Source organism: Pyrus communis, chromosome 14, assembly GCF_041283825.1.
Source record: "Pyrus communis isolate YQ-2024b chromosome 14, ASM4128382v1, whole genome shotgun sequence".
In the NCBI taxonomy this organism is placed as follows: Eukaryota; Viridiplantae; Streptophyta; class Magnoliopsida; order Rosales; family Rosaceae; genus Pyrus; species Pyrus communis.
Window position 1 is genome coordinate 26,049,990 of NC_142578.1, and position 16,817 is coordinate 26,066,806.

At 37.3% G+C, this 16,817-nt stretch overlaps 3 protein-coding genes across 5 annotated transcripts; all 3 read right to left on the reverse strand.

Moving 5' to 3' along the window:
- Positions 1–168: 168 nt before the first annotated feature.
- LOC137713283 (zinc finger BED domain-containing protein RICESLEEPER 1) lies at positions 169–3,245 on the reverse strand. 2 transcript variants are annotated; one of them, XM_068452573.2, is made up of 3 exons: positions 3,096–3,245; positions 2,204–2,551; positions 169–1,826 (listed from the first exon to the last, which is right to left on the reverse strand). In XM_068452573.2, the coding sequence occupies exon 3, from the start codon at positions 1,713–1,715 to the stop codon at positions 507–509; it is 1,209 nt and encodes a 402-aa protein (XP_068308674.2). In that variant the 5' UTR covers positions 1,716–1,826; positions 2,204–2,551; positions 3,096–3,245; the 3' UTR covers positions 169–506. The 2 variants fall into 2 exon arrangements, with proteins under 2 accessions (XP_068308674.2, XP_088539992.1); XM_088683866.1 differs by having other exon boundaries at positions 169–2,569.
- Positions 3,246–3,792: 547 nt separating this feature from the next.
- LOC137712578 (cationic amino acid transporter 2, vacuolar) lies at positions 3,793–9,767 on the reverse strand. Its single transcript, XM_068451673.2, has 14 exons — positions 9,105–9,767; positions 8,118–8,319; positions 7,858–7,942; positions 7,567–7,707; positions 7,323–7,441; positions 7,141–7,237; positions 6,863–7,035; positions 6,715–6,781; positions 6,400–6,558; positions 5,717–5,996; positions 5,251–5,359; positions 4,912–5,024; positions 4,443–4,518; positions 3,793–4,209 (listed from the first exon to the last, which is right to left on the reverse strand). The coding sequence occupies exons 1-14, from the start codon at positions 9,280–9,282 to the stop codon at positions 4,062–4,064; spliced, it is 1,947 nt and encodes a 648-aa protein (XP_068307774.1). The 5' UTR covers positions 9,283–9,767; the 3' UTR covers positions 3,793–4,061.
- A 1,882-nt stretch (positions 9,768–11,649) lies between these two features.
- LOC137712580 (BTB/POZ and MATH domain-containing protein 4) lies at positions 11,650–15,781 on the reverse strand. 2 transcript variants are annotated; one of them, XM_068451675.2, is made up of 4 exons: positions 15,058–15,781; positions 14,144–14,489; positions 13,682–13,961; positions 11,650–12,197 (listed from the first exon to the last, which is right to left on the reverse strand). In XM_068451675.2, the coding sequence occupies exons 1-4, from the start codon at positions 15,450–15,452 to the stop codon at positions 11,911–11,913; spliced, it is 1,308 nt and encodes a 435-aa protein (XP_068307776.1). In that variant the 5' UTR covers positions 15,453–15,781; the 3' UTR covers positions 11,650–11,910. The 2 variants fall into 2 exon arrangements, with proteins under 2 accessions (XP_068307776.1, XP_068307777.1); XM_068451676.2 differs by having other exon boundaries at positions 11,650–12,331; positions 15,058–15,706.
- Between the last annotated feature and the right edge of the window lie 1,036 nt (positions 15,782–16,817).

The window sequence follows — 16,817 nt, forward strand, 5'->3', positions numbered from 1 at the left end:
GGGAAGAACTTGCATCATATTTCAATCGGATCAAAGATGATGTAGAATTAAGAAATAGCATTGGGATTTTTCAGGGTAAGGAAAGACGAAACATAAATCGTGGATTAACTAAGCCTTCTCGGGGACTTATCCATCAAGAACGTTTTATAAAACACTTGGACTCCTGAATTATTAATATTGAATTGTTGATATTAAACTCAAATCTTTAAATAAAATATCAGTTTAGATACAAACTTTACAGATAATTTCGGTGAAAAAAATAACAAAATACAATAGAAAGTTGCAACTTTACCTTGCACACGGTAAAAAAACAATGTACCTTCCCCAAATTTCTCACAGAATTTGGACAAAGATCCCCTCGCTTGGAATTTGTTGATGAACCACATACAAAATGTAAAACCCGGAAGGTGCAAGGTTTCCCGAAGGCGGCGTCGTCACCTGAGCTTGATACGTCGTTGGCCCTACCTGTCGTACGTTCTCCGCACCAAGAACCAGCAGCCTCTGATTTATTCCATAGAAGACAGCATTCCATACTTTGTAGAGTTTACTTTCCACCAATGCAGCATATCAAAAGTGTCGTCCGCTGTATTCTCACAACTCTCTGACAAATACCAATCCACCCCATTTCTCAACAGTAAACCTTTCTTTTCTTTGAACTCTAGAAACTTATTCATCCATTCGTAATGATACTGATCACCATTAGAAGCTTTGGTGCAACTGGGAGTGGAATCCGATGCACTATAAACCCCGTATAGACGAAACAAAAGCTCTTTGACCCCTTTCTCCATGTCTTCAACCATGGAATCACCACATATCTCACCAAAACAAAATGCCACATAATCCAACTTAAATCGTGGATCAAGCACAACTGAAACAATCAACAGCCTGTTGTCGTCAAGAGAACCCCAATATTTGTCATATTTTGGTTTGATACTAGTTGCCATTTTCCCCAAGAGTGAATCTTGACTTTGGCTCAATGTTGTCAACTTGGATCGAAGCGAACACATCGTATCAAAACAGATATTGGAAGTGACACCTGAAGCACCAAACTTCAAGGTTGCATCATAAAAAATCTTCAAAAACCAAACAAAAGCCCGAACGTTTTCCCAATCATCAACTGTAGGTGGACCTATCATTTTTAACCCACTCTCGTACTCCAGGAAATGGCTACCATAAGCTTCATCACCTTCTTCTAGCTTCTCAAAAGCCTTTTGGAACTTTAAGGCATCTCTCAACATCAAATAGGTGGTATTCCACCTAGTAGGAACATCCAAAACCATAAGACCTTTACACTCAATTTTTTCGTGCTTAATACATGCTTCAAATTTCATTAACCCTTCGGGAGACGAACTTACATATTTCACAGCATTGCGAATACTATCAATTGATTCATGCACATCTATCAAGCTCTCATGCAGAATCGAATTCAAAATATGTGTATAGCATCGCATGTGTAAACATTCACCATCTAACAGATTCCCAGTAAAAATTTTCAACTTCATTTTCATAGAGTTCAGAGCCGCATCATTTGCATTATCAACAGAAACTGTCAACACTCTTTCTATACCCCAATCAACTAAACACGATGCAATGACTTCTCCAACTGTCTCCTCATTATCATTAGGTACTTCACAAAAGTTCAACATTTTCTTATGAAGCTCCCATTCGCTGTCAATAAAATGGACCTTCAGAACCATGTACTTGGTCTGTTGCATAGAAGTCCATGTTTGGGCAGTAAGGCAGACCCTCTGCAAATTTTCAATCAAAGCTTTTCAGTTGCTTCTTCTGATCCAAATAAAGCTGGTATGCATCTCGAGCAAGTGTTACTGGAGATGGGATATCAAAATCAGGACGAAGTAATTTCATAAAAACTTGAACTGATTTTCTCTCTATAAAGCTAAAAGGTAACTCGTCGATAATCATCATCTTAGTGCATGCTCTGATATATTCTGCTATACTTAACCACCCTTCCAAGGAATTCTCATCAGAACAACTTGGAACTTGGCTAGTTTCAAGACTCGGGTTCTCTTTCCTTTTGTGCTCAGATCTATGCGGGTTATTTTCAGTCATCAGTCAAATGATTCCATAAAATACTATCTCCGTGCTTGATATTATCCACACTGAATTCCTCCCCACAGTAATTGCATTCATATCTAGGCTCGATAAGGCCATCATTTTCAAGTTTAATGAAGTGATCCCATACCGTTGGTAGTGATCCAGGTTGTTTTCCCTTAACGCCTGCACTGAATTTAGGAACTGGGGGAAGCTTGTTAGTTTGGGAAGTTTCAACAGGATTAGGATGAGGGTTGAATCATTTGGTAGTGATCCAGGTTGTTTTCCCTTGACGCCCGCTCTGAATTTAGGAACTGGTGGAAGCTGGTTAGTTCGGGGAGTTTCAACAGGATTAGGACGAGGAGTTGAATCATCTGGTAGTGATCCAGGTTTTTTTCCCTTAACGCCCGCACTGAATTTAGGAACTGGTGGAAGCTGGTTAGTTCGGGGAGTTTCAACAGAATTAGGATGAGGAGTTGAATCATCGTCCATCTCAACCCTATGAATCAAATTGAGTCTGAAAATAAAAATTAGAACATTGCAGTTACAATCAACACAGCATCAAAAGTATCCAATAATTCTCACGAATAACCTCAAAGCATCAGAAATTGCAAGCAGCCAGCCTATATGACAAAACTTTCCCAAGGCATAAATCTGGGGATCAATATACATGTCAATGTCATCACTATTTTCTGGTAATTTTCAACCTATATGCCACAGGTAGACTTGCAATTCTAAGAAATGGAAAGCTGCAAATACCCATCACCCAATTTACAGATTTATGCTTTTATCACTCACACCCCTAACAAAAAATATACAAAAAAAAAAAAATTCTTCATTTGGGCATGGACAAAAATCATCAAACTTGCTAGGTAACCAAAAAGAATTATCCTTTTCATTACCCCACAAATAAAGTTCCAGTTAGGGCACAAAATCTTCCAAAGTTTCTATTTTTTTACCCTTCTAGATGGTGACAATAAAAAAATAATTATGGTGGAAGGAGAAATAACCCAGAAATGGGGTACATTGGAAGATAAACTCACCGGTTCCAGCTCTCAGGCTGCACAGTGCAGACCAAGTTTCGAGCTTTTGAGGTGAGAGAAATGAAAGGGCGAAGAAAGCCTGCTGCAGTCTGCAGAAATTAAAAGGGTTTAAGCTTTTTACGCTCCCCCATGGTTTTATAAAGACCCCGCCTTTTTTCTTTTTCCCCTCAAAGTTCCAAATTTCCGATTCTTATTATTTTGGGCTAACTATATTTTACCCTTCAAATTTAAGGTAGTTTTAAAAAGTGGAAATTGTAACAATAGTTTCTTAACTTTAATTAAATTGAAGCAATAAACTTTTAATTAAAAATTTATTATCCTTAATTTCTCAATTCATTAAAATGTGTAGTTATAGTCTTTTTCGTCAGCTTCATTAGAATTTTGTCAAAATAAGTTATGTTGGAAGAAACATTGCTACAATTAGGGTCCCTCAACTCATCAAAACTTGTAGCTATGGTCATTTTCGTCAAATTAGTAAGAATTTTATCAAAATGAGTTATGTTAGAAGGATCATTGCTCCAATTGGCTTAAAATTGAGGAACCATTTCTCTAGTTAGATTATAGTTGAGGGATCAATGGTAATAAATTTTTAGTTAAGGGACTATAATTGACATGTATCATTGATGACTTGTCTGGCCTTGATGCGTCATATGTCACGTAAGCCCTCGGCTGTCAAACTTTAATGTGTTGGTGAACATTTATTTCTGGCATTGCCTCTCTCCTAAGAAAGGAGAGTGGAAACTTTCATTAATTGCAAAGTATTTACATTGCTCGAACACGTCCAGCATCAACAAAATAATAATTATACAATGGACTGATTTCTGTCCTTGCTATAATAAGATTACCAACAAAAAATAATCGGAATCAAAAGCAGGCGATAAAAGCAAACTTCACGATCGCCAGATGACATAGTACACGATGCAACGGACTGTTTGTCCTTGCATTTCCTGTACAAACTTAAGCTGCTCAATTTCCTGAGCTCCGAAAGATTTCATCGACGTGAGCTACTGGCACGTAAACTGCATCCTCCAATGAGCTGTGCGATCGGCCATAAAACACGTAAATAACCACTCCTACTAGCAGCCATACAGCAACACGCGCCCAGGTGTCCGCCCTGAACACGAAACAATATATGGCATTGTACAAGGAAAAAATAATTACAGACAACAGATTAGACAAGGAAACTTCGTTTGCATTTTATAAATTCTTTTGCAAGTGATTTCCCAGTGAAAACACAATACGAATTATCTCAATTCTGATACTATTAAAAGCGAAAAATCTATCAGAAACGAAAACAACAAGGTAATTAACATTAAAAAGAAATGGACTATTTAATTTGATAGTTACTCGAGATTAATCAGTAGGTAGACGTTGATGAGAATGCAGACAATAGGTAGCACTGGGACAAATGGGCATAAGAAACCTGAAAGGAAACCAAAACATCACTGTTATTAAATAGTCAAATAGCAGTTTCCTCAATGAACACTAACCTAGCCATTTAATCCAACGTAACTAAACACAAGACGAAAATATTAGAGTTTCTTTATTATTGGTCTTAATATTCTAATCGCTGCAAATGAAATCACGTTTTAAGTCTTAGTTAGTCAAGCCTACAGTAACCAAATTAGATAACCAGCCTCATGGGATTCTATATGTGTGTACGTATCTATAACAGTCCAGCATCAACCATATATGTGTGTACGTATCTATAACTAGTAATATACACTTTACATGTTCTATGTACAGCTTGCAGACCAGGTTGCATCCCTGAAGACTGTTAAGTGAAATTCGTACTAACGTAAAATAGTGAGCATACCTCCTGTGTGCCCAAAGGTGTGTCGTGCATCATCTTGATCAATACATGTGAGCACAATCAGACCTAATAAAAGAAGAATACCGCCACCCCCACATAATGTATAGCGAAGAAAGCTGAAATCGAAACCAAGAATATTTCTGTAGATTAAGGAATAGAGAAAGTAACACATAAAGCATATTAACGTAAATAAAAGAAAAGCATAATCAAAACCACAAATCTTGGCATATAAATTTAGGAATATAGAATGCCTCTAGATTTTGTTTTTGCAGCTAAAAATTGAATCATGCAACCAGAAAAATATCATTCTCAGAACTATGTCTAGGACCGAAATTCACCCACCTGGGGAGGGCCAAATCTGATGCTGAATATGTCAGAAGAAGCACGCCGACACATGTGAACATTATGGTCCAGGCAGCAACTTTACGCCTATTATCTTCACTTAATGTGTCTGTAATGACGAATACACAGTGAAAAAACATTTCAGTAAAAGCCTGCATAACAGAAAAATAGAGCAGAAACTAAGAAGAATATTTATAAGGTTGTTTCTGATACAAATGTAAAGACACGTACATCTCATTGTCATACATACTTTATAGACATGCATAGGTACAAGGAAACATTCTCTTGCCCGACTGTGAATGTGGACTATTTATAAGGTTGTGCCTTGCCTGAATGTTGGGCCAGATTCAGATTATGGAAACATAACTACGATAATAGGACATTTGTGTGTATGTGTGCGTGTTTCTGTATGACCTTTCTACTGCTGCAGTGGCTAAATCTAGTATACGAGACTCTAAGGTCTTACAGTTAATAAGAGGCAGTCGCTTTCCGATCAGAGGAAGTTCAACCATGATATCCACTTTCTCAAGTAGAGGTTTGGTACTCTCCTCCGAAGAACTAACATTAATCTTAGTCTTAGGATCGTCCTCTTTGACCTCTTGAGAATTCCTTCCATGCCGCAACCGCACTGAATCAATGGACTCGCGAAGAGATGAAGGCAAAGGCACCTCATCTGGTGGAACATATCTGATTATAAGTACAGATATTGCTACCATAGTGAATGCAACAAGTGTACCCACGCTAACCTGCACAACATAGGTAACTATCTAAGTCAGTCTAAACATCTACATTCACTATTACAGAAAAAGGTGGGTGTCAACATCAATAAGGGTTAAACACATCGATTTCCATCTCAAAGTGAGTTCCTTGAGTCATTATCATGATCCAGAAAATAAAATCCTCAACGGTGTCAGAATTTGTTAAAGGATATTAATATTATCGAGGATCCATTATTGTGGAAATAAAAGAAAAGATTTCAACGCTAGTTCACATGCAGGGAGAAACCCCCTTATAAAGAGAATGTCTTGTAAAGCACAAATAAAGCATTAACATTAAGAATACTCGCATGTCTTTTAGCATAACAAAGAGTCAACAAGTTATCCACCTTATCAACAACAATGCCAGATCTTTCCGTGAAGGTCAACTTACCATTCCTGCCAACTCTGAAACATCCATGAAGAAGGCCAAGACTGCAGAACAAATCCCAGTTGCTAATGTACTCTTGACAGGAGCCTGAGTTTTTTTATTAATATCCGCTAAAAATGGCGGCAACAATCCATCTCTAGACATTGCCATCAGGATTCGTGGCTAAGAAACACAAGAAAATATCTTCATCAGTGGTACAGTACAGGTTTGGTAAGGAATTCATGGACAATAAACCAGCAGACAAGACCTGAGACGATACACGATACATCTCCAAAAGGAGGAGATAAAAGGAAAAGGAAAGAGATCAATGAATTATACCTGAGGAAGAATAGAGCCCATCAATGTTGAGCAGAGAGCAGTAACGGCTCCAACAGTTATCACATACCTTCAACCATAAGCAGGAAAATAACTTAGTTTCTCAAAGAAATGTAACAAAAAGGTAATCCCCACAATATTATTCACTTACGCTGCCCACTGCATCCCATGACTAGCAAATGCACTGGAAATGGGTGTATCAGGATCCATTGCATAATAAGGCACTAAACCAACAATGACCATCGAAACCAACATATACAACGCACAGCAAATAGATAGTGAAGCACCAATACCGAGTGGCAAATCTCGTTGAGGATTCTTCACCTTTTGATAAACATGAAGGCATAATTCAGATTCTACACAAGTTAAAACATCTCCACAAAAATGATAAGATAGATATTTTGGATGACATATCAAGAACATATTTACCTCTTCAGCAGTGCTGGCAACTGAATCAAAACCAATGTATGCAAAGAAGACAGTTGCAGACCCAGCAAGCATACCATTCACCCCAAAGGGGAAGTACCTGTTACATGGATAAATAGGAAAGAAATTCAAATTTTATTTTTGAAAATTACATGAGTTGATATAGGAATAGGGATGCCAAATACCCAGTAGGAAGTTCATATCCAGTCCAACCAGACTTGAAACCCAGATAAGTACCAGCTACTACAACAAATATCATTGCACATGCATTTGCTATCGTCACAATGCCTTGTGCTACTGTACTCTGCATAAATGAAGTGTTCCATTAAAGAAAATAAAGAGAATATTTATGAAACAGAAGAAAAAATATGTTTGCCAAGTTTAATGATTGATCTGATACACTAGAAAACAAACGAGATATACGCATACCTCCTTTATTCCCACACACAAGAGCCCTGTAACAATAACTACTAGAATTGCTGCACACGGGTCAACCACCAGACCAAGTGCAGGAATATGTTGCCGGGCTATAAAAGCAGGCAGACTGCCCTCTCCTCCGAAAAGTAATGCCTTCAGAAAGAAAAACAAGCCCATTTAAAGATATATGTCCCATACTTCTCTTAAAAGATTGTCAGAGCATGCAGGAAGATCTTTTTATTTGAGCGGATATTATAATCTTTCTTCAAGAATACATAAATTAGATATTTTTAAGAACTGTACCAGATTAGGTGATATGCCCCGAGCAACAGCTGAGCCACCAATTGTATATTCTAGAATCAAAGCCCAACCGACTAACCAAGCAACACTGCAAACAATGATAGTTTTATCATCACGAACTGACGTAAAAGAAAATTTTCAATGTAAATAGTTTTGTACAACTGTGCAAGCATGTATTGTTGAACAAGCATGATAACGTAATTCTTTTCTTTTCCAATTGCTATGCTCAACACTTTAATGACAGAGAAGGAATGAGAAATTACCCTTCTCCAATGCATATATATGTATAGTGGTAGGCACTCCCTGCAGAAGGGCACCGACTTGCAAGTTCAGCATAACAAAAGGCAGAAAGGGCTGCCGCAATTCCAGCTATTAGAAAGGAAATTGCTAGTGCTGGTCCAGAATGCTCTCTAGCAACTGTTCCAACAAGAATATAGACTCCTGCTCCAATCGTTGAGCCAACCCCTAATCAAAGTGTATGATAACCAACAGTTACTTATATGACAAAGACAAAATAATTCATGATAAAAAAACAGAAGTTGCCTGTTCCATTATTTCAGTACCGAAATGTGCGTATAAGGAACACTAAGCCATAAATATCCATTATGTAGAAACTAAGAAAATATCATATAGAAACTAATAAGAATATGAGTCAACAATATTAAAATGCAAGGATTAGTAGTAAGTATTCTACAATGACGGGCGCACAGCTACAAGAAGAATCTTAAAACATACCATAAACCTAAAACTTAAAGTGAGGCACCGAACACACCAAAAGTGTTTTTGACTACATTTGACAGGAAAACTTAAAAGTGCTTCTAGTTTATATGAAAAGCACTTCTAGCCGGTGGCGTAGCCAGGAATTGCCTGGGAGGGGCGAAATTTAAAAGGGTGAAAGGTCCCAGAAAAATGCAAACAACCAAATCTTTTTAGATAGTAGATAAAATTAATGTCATTCTTAATTTAGCAATACAAACAACTTCTAATTGTTGTCTTTCATGTCATGAAAACGTCGCATAGGACGCTCATCATCAAGACATCTCTCTTAATATAAACAACCATAACCAAGAATGATTGATCACCCATTTCATCATTCCCTTTGACGAGTGACATATCATATATGAATATAGCAGAATATAGCAGCCAACCGAATATTCCATCAGCATCATCATCTCATCAAAAATTACAAAACAGATAATAAAATATATGATTGAAAAAAAAATAAGAGGGGGAAAGCAGCAAGCTTTTACCAACTGCAACAAGATGGGGAACAGTCAACTCCTTCGCCAATTGATGACCCCCTGACTTCACATGAACAGAATCCACCTGCTTCCGCCGTATCAAACTATTCCGACCGCCCCATGAACCGCCGTTTCTTCCACTTTCTCCGCCGCCCCCTTCCCCATTTGAATCAACCAATAAACCCATCCAAAAAAAAAAAAAAAAAAAACAAATTTTCTCCCGGAAAGCTCCAAACTTGGATCTTCCCACGCTGATTTTCCAAATTTTCCTTTGTCCGAACCAAAACTTACGAACTGGGTTTTTCTATTTCGATTGGCACTTTGACCCCAAAGGATAAAATTCCACAATGTAATCTGAAAAATTGAAAATTTATGTACACTAAAATTCAACCTGCCGGCACACTCCCGGATACATAATATCTGATGCAGATTTCTGAGAGTTTTGCACCGAAAGGGCAAGCTGGCAGATTAAAGGTAGGAAAGGGAGGATTTTTGTCCCCTTATTCCCTTTTTATTTTTCGTTTTATTTTTTTTTGGGTTGGTGTTTGTTGTTTGTGTAGATATCCATCACAAACAATCTGAGATTCTGAAGTTGGTGTTTTTTCTAATTTCTCTTCTTTTTTTCCTGTTTTTTTGGTTAACTTATGGAGGGAATTGAATCAGTCAAAAAGTAACATGGAGTTTGGATTTGGGTAGGTATTGTTCCCACAATCTTATTGGATATGAAAAAGGCAGTGTAAATGTTTATTCTATTTAGATTGCGTTGTCGGTCCAAAAATAATTAATTCGATATCTAAGTTGTTATTTATTTATGAAAGTTAAACTTAAAGAACTATGAATTGAATTAAATTGAACATTATATATTGTAGTGCTTGTACATCTAAAGCAAGAAAATTCCACAGAATTAAATAACAAGCTAATTTGAACCGAGTTTTCATTTTGTGGGAATCTTAGAGATTCTTATATCTTAATCATTCATCGTGTATCGTGTAGTCAGAAATTATTTGACTTTTTTTTATTTAAAATAACACAAATAGTATCTGATGGAAATTGATCGTACAATGTACAATGAACAGTTAAAATGTAGAAATAAGAATCCAAAAAAGATTCTCACAAATTGAATCCAAAGATGAACCTCTTCTTTTTATTTGATGCGTCGATGAAAGAAAAACAAAACTAAGCAAAGTAAACTACTAAAGCTTTGGTTATTAAATTTTTAATATAATCTACTTACTACCGGCTCATACGTTTAAAAAATTAAAAAAAAAAAACTAACGAAAAGTTAAAAAAACACTTCATTTTTAATGAAAAGCTCTTTTTAAATGTATAGTAAATAGTACCAGAAAAAGATATAAATATGATTTTTCGTTAAAAATAAACAGTACCAGAGTGTTTTGTTAAAAACTCCAAAAAAAAAAATCAACTATCTTAATAAATAAGTTAGAGATACCCATGAGTAATCGATGCGCGTGGGACTGAATATTACCCATAAGAAATGGGCAAGTCGGAAATCGCGATCTTGTCTCATTTTACGAAAGTGACATCGGCACGTTTATTGGCAAAATGCCAACCCAAATAATTCATATGGCGATGAATGATTTAATATTGAATTAAACAAAAAGAAAACTAATCAGAAGTTCAAAAAAACCTTCTCTTTTAATGAAAAATTATTTTTAAAGGTATAATGAATAGTAATAGAAAAATATATAAATATAATTTTTCGTTAAAAATGAACAGTACTGGAAATGTTTTGTTAAACCTCTATCAAACAAAAGCTTTGTACAACTTGCTTCTTGTTTTTTTCACTTGGTTCCCTGAACACACGTTTTCCAAGAGTCAAATAATGTTGGGATATCTTTGACAAAAATAAATAAATAAATAAATAATGTTGGAATACGGTTAAAAATTAAAACAATCGGAAATTAAATTTTTATTAAATTAATAGACTGAAATATCTATTAAAATATCACAACGACATAGCAATAAAAAATTGACGACACAATGACAAGATATTTGACGATTATTGAAAGAACCCAAGTAGCTTAACACGTACATTGTACGTTATAAATACCACTCAATTGTACTGACACTCTCACTCATCTATGGAAACGAGGATCCTCTCTGGATCCTCTTTGTGAGAATAATAGGAATCCTCAAATCGTATCCGTTTGTTGTACATCGTGCAATCAATTTTTATCAGATACTATTCATATTTAATTTTAAATAAAAATATTTAAAATAATTTCTAATCGCACAATGTACAATGAATTAACACAATTTGAGAATTCCTAAGATCCTTACAAAGAGAATCCGAATCATTCCATCTATGGAAAGAAAGAGTAGCCATTTTAACAAACAAAAAAAAATCCTGTTTCGGTGAATTTTCTTATTTGAACATGAAATCCTCCAGCATCAAGCCTTGAATAGAACAACAACAATAACAACAAAGCATTTTCCCACTAAATGGGGTCGGCTATCTTTTACTATGAGTTTCATCAAGATGCTAAATATGGTGCGTCAAACCTTGAATGATACGAAAAATATTACACCAGGATTATGAGTGGTGAGAAAATCACACTAGGAACCAAATTGGAGCAGCACCCGAAGGCACAACAATTTTGTACATGCACTGGCCGCGTCACCCGTCGCACCAAATGCGTTAACGTTTGCAGCTTACAAACTCAAAAATTACTCTCTAATTCAACAAAACATATAACGTTACAGAAAAAAATAACAGCAGCCAAGCTTTTCATACATTCTTTTATCACATACCTTCCATCTACTCACATTCAAACCGATAAACATATCCTCCATGTCAATCATCTTGCCTGGGACTCCTACTTCTACTCCTACCTCTTGCATCACCACCATCCGAAAGCGGGACCCAAATGCTTTGACTTCTCTCGCCTCCATTTTCCCAGGTTCGTTGCCTTACACTCCTGTCATTTGTATCCCCTCCGTCAGAAAACTGGCCCCACACACTCCGAGTCTTTTCCCCTCCGCTAAGTTCCTCGTCACAGCCCGCAACTGTCTTCAGCAGCTCCGACTGCAGCAGTGGGCAGTTTTCCTTGAGATACTCAAAACCATCCGATTCCATGACGGCTGCATCAAATAGGTCAATCAGAAAGTGTAGAATTGATGAGTGAGCACAAAGACTTAGGAGACTGGCATGTAAAGTGCAATAGGAACGACAGGCACCATTCTTGATTCCCAGGTTTTCAATATCTTCAGGATCCCTGAATTTTGATCATAAGATCATAACTCACTTGTAATCTAAGCTTAACATTTTTATATTTGCATAACTAAATAAAATGACAAAGAAAATTTAAAGTGAATGCACAATCGTACTGCAGATATCACAAACAAAAGCATATCATTATTGGTTGTATGTAATACACTCCCACAATGTGTATGTCAGACTCACTGTTATATGGCCGGTCCCACTTGCCCGTTGTTTGATTACTCATGCAAAACCTCAATTAGTTTTGGTGAGCAACATAAACTTAACTAGGACCTACAAGTTATCCTACATATGAAACACTTGAAGCTGCTAGAAAATTCAGAAAGCTTGAAACTGAATCAGAATCAGATAACTTCCCTACTCCTAGCATCCTCAATCTGTCCTTTTGCTATGGTAAAAGGGTCGGCGTGAAGTTGGAAGATAAGTACCACCTATGTTGCTTATGCACTAATTGATTGGGTCAAGCAGCTGCCTGCGTGTATTTTTTCATAGGGACAGATTGAGAATGGACATCCCAATTGAAACAAATCCTTTTTTTTTACAGGAAAAAAGAAAATTTATCACAAAGAGAGAAAAGTACAGAAAAATAGACAAGATGTCCCCAAGAACAAAGAAACTAGAGAACTGCATAAGGATAACCTATTGAGGAAGAAGACAAAGAGGTCTTCTCCTCTGATCCATGTTGCAAGTGTTAACCTTCCTATTAGCAATAACCAACCCATGCTAACAACCAAACCTTTGGAGGTACTTTCGTCCTCCAAATTTCATTTAAGGGGATAAACGGAGAAAGAGAAGGGTTGTCTGTCAAATATCTCGAGCAAAATTGACAAGAAAAGACCCCTGATGGCTACCTTCCCCTATCCATCTCTCATGAAACCAGCACAACTCTCTCTAACCAAGACAGAAAGGACATGAGCTCCTCAACTTCCAATTCATTCATATTTCTACAAAATCCAAACTCAAAAGTAACTGAGAAGGAATAACATATGTCCTAGCTATGGAAAATTGAGATACTGTGATAGACTGTATAGTCTAGGAAAAGAAAGGCATAAGGCAATTCCAGCACCTACCCCTCTTCCCAAAACCTGACCCTTTCGCCATTACCCACCACAAATTGGCAGCAAGAAGAAAACAAGTTAACCCCTAGAGAAACGTTTTCGTCCTCTATTTTATATAAAAGAGAGAATTTACATAAGTGGATAAGAGTGACTATATTGGAATCCCAGCCATTGCACTCACTATTTGTTTCTAATAACAGTATAAAGCATACCAAAAGGACACACACACACACGACTTGCATTAAGGAAGAACCACGAAAACAGAAAATTAAACAGGGAGAGCATACCAACTAGGTTTTCAGCAGCAAACTTTAGGCAAACAGACTTTAGATCCATAGCACGATAACGGTCAGCCAGGGCCAGAATAATGGCAACAGAATTAACAGACATAATCTTGCAGAGAACAGATTCACACATCAGTCTGAGTCGAGGTAACCCATATTTGTCTGATGCAGCAAGCAACTTGGCAGCTAATCCATCAGATAGAGAAGACATGCACAGTGAACTTGCATCTGACAACTCTTCATCTTCAATAAGGTTATCTGTGTATATGAAGTGTAACAACGCCTGTTCAGAAAGCACAAAAGACATTAGACAGGAATTCAGGATGAACTTTGCTTCATAGGAAGCAAACTACTTAGGATAATGTGGTACATTATATTATTTCCAACTGACATACTACAACAAATACAACTTGCTCTTACAAAAGCATAATTGGACAAGGAAAAGAAATAATTGAGAAGCATTACCTTAAAGACCTTGGGATCTGTATCTGTAACAACTACATCATGATTCTCTTCTTTCATTCCATCGAAAAATTCTTTTTCAAATAAAGGAGATCTAGCTGCCAGTACTAACTTGTGGGCATGAAACCTTTCTCCACATACATTGAAAGTAACATCTGAACCTTCCTCATTCTCCAAAAGCATACCAAAATGATCTCCAATATCAGAATCGGGGACATGTATGGAGTGCAATCTCGAACTATCTATTGCAGAAACCACAACACCAACAGTGCAATTAATTTTCAAGCAATCATCCTTGAGGAAACTAGATGATTCGAGCAGTGTCCGTCTGAAAAATCGTTTGTAGCCCCTAAAATCCAATTGCAAATAAGTTTATTTTAAAATGCATAACATAACGGAGTTCAAATAGCATTACGTAAAATCTACTTATCAACTCTGTTAGTAGGCAAATCCTATCCATTTCTAAGATAAAGACACAATTCATTACAAATGTCCAATCCTCCCATGCCCACCAGTACCAAAGTAGCTATTCAAAACCCTATTCCCAATCTAACAAACCGCCAGTCTTATCGAAAAATCATTCAATCACAACATGCGTAAACTCATTTTCAATTAAGTAAAGCATCGAATTAGCAAAGAACTGACGGAAAAAAACCATTCATTAACAACATACGTAAACTCATTTCCAATTGAGTAAAGCATAGAATCAGCGAAAAATTGTGAAAACCCATTCATTCACAACATACGTAAACTCATTTCCAATTGAGTAAAGCATAGAATTAGCGAAAAATGGTGAAAACCCATTCATTCACAACATACATAAACTCTTTCTAATCAAGTAAAGCATCGAACTAGCGAGAATTATCAAAGATTGAAATGAACCCAGAACAACAAACCAGCAAAGTGAAATTACCCACCACATGCTGCCCCTATACTTGAGGGTGTAAGGCCCGCTTTCGAGCGAGCGATCGAAGTGGCTATGGACCTTGTGCTTGCCATTAGGACCCTGATCAACGAGTGTCAATTCGAAGAGAGCTCGGACGTCGGTGCCCTCGGAGGCGAGGGCAATGAAGACGGAGACGTAAGCTGAGTTATCCTCAGGGTTTTTACCATCAGGGTAAAAATAGATGGCCCATTGAAACCCCCCGACGGTGAAATTCTCACTGGCAATGTGCTTTCCGACCCCAATTCCTTTGGCCAAGGAGTACCCTTTGATGACGAAGTTGTGGGACCCGTTAACGGTTTCCGTCACGAAGCGCGAGCTGGACGGCGACGCCAGAGACCGGCTGCTCTTCTGCCTGCCGGATATCATCTGTTTCTGAATTGGGGATTGCAAATTCCCAATTACAATTTTAGAATTCAAGCAGTAACAAAAGCAGGTCAAAAGCTTTGGACTGGAGAAATCGATTGATTTTTTTCTGAGATTTCTTGCGATTTCTGATATTTTTGTTCTTTTGATGTGTGGTTTCGGCGGTATTGATGGATTTTCCCTGGGAAATTGGGATTGTGTTTTGGCTTGGGGAAGAAGCCGATTTGGTATGCTTCTCAAAGTTTCTTTTTCTTTTTCTTTTTTTTTAATTTGTTTTCTTTCTTTCTTTTTTAATACACGGGTAGACTTCTTTTCATCTCACCACGCACGCCAATACCTTATTGAGAATTGGACTTATTTGTGGTAACCCTCTTAATAACCCTCTTTTGAGTACATCAATATTTTTAGACTAAAGAGAGAGAGTTCGGCTAAGTTACATAATAAGTAATCTAATTTGGTATCAAAATCGTCATTCATGAGATTCAAACCTAAGATATCTCACTTCCAAGTGAAAAGGAATACCAATAGACCGTAATACTGAGTGACAATAACCCTTTTGTTCACATGTGGAGGAGTAGGAGCTACAAGTCAAAACACCTTACGTTTCGCAAGCGAATCGAGTTCGACTTGGATTGCTTGTTTCCAGTTTGATCAATCAATTTTACGTTGACATTCATCAACGGAACGCGGTTCAATGTCATCACTCAACATGATCTCAGTAGTTACTGCATATCTTAATACATCGTCGACAGTAGACCAAAATCTCAAACTTAGCCACACATCATCTAAGCTAGCATAATAGACTAAAATCTCACGATTCTCGGGAGGAAGATTCATCTCTTCAAGACGCTTCCATAATCTGGAATTTCCTCATGAGTTAGATAGAATGAGTAAGCGTTAGTCGAATTCACGATAGGCTCTTCAAGACCTTATGTCGTGGATTTCCTCTTCTAGGGGTGTGAATCCTTTGAACCAAGAGGTATGCCAAGCTTTTGTGTAGGGGTAGATGATTAGATAGCCGCTAATGTACGTGGATCACCAAGATTAGCGCATCAGGCCTTCAGGAAGGAAGTCCGTCGTACATTTGGTACATCCATCTTTGCATGCGTATTTGCAGCTGGAATATGTGATCTTATCATGCGCGCTAGATCGGTGAAAACATCTAGCATGCTTTGAGCTATGCTCTATGTTCTGGAGATCTAATATGTGTTGCACTTCAGTTTCAGACTGAGCGGTTCGAGGATCTAAATGAGACAAAGTGGGAGTCGTCCACGATAATTCGAGTCGTTCTTCAGGAACATTGACGTTCTTATCTCCCCCCTAACGACAGGAAGACTATTTCACAGAAATGACAATCCGCAAAACGAG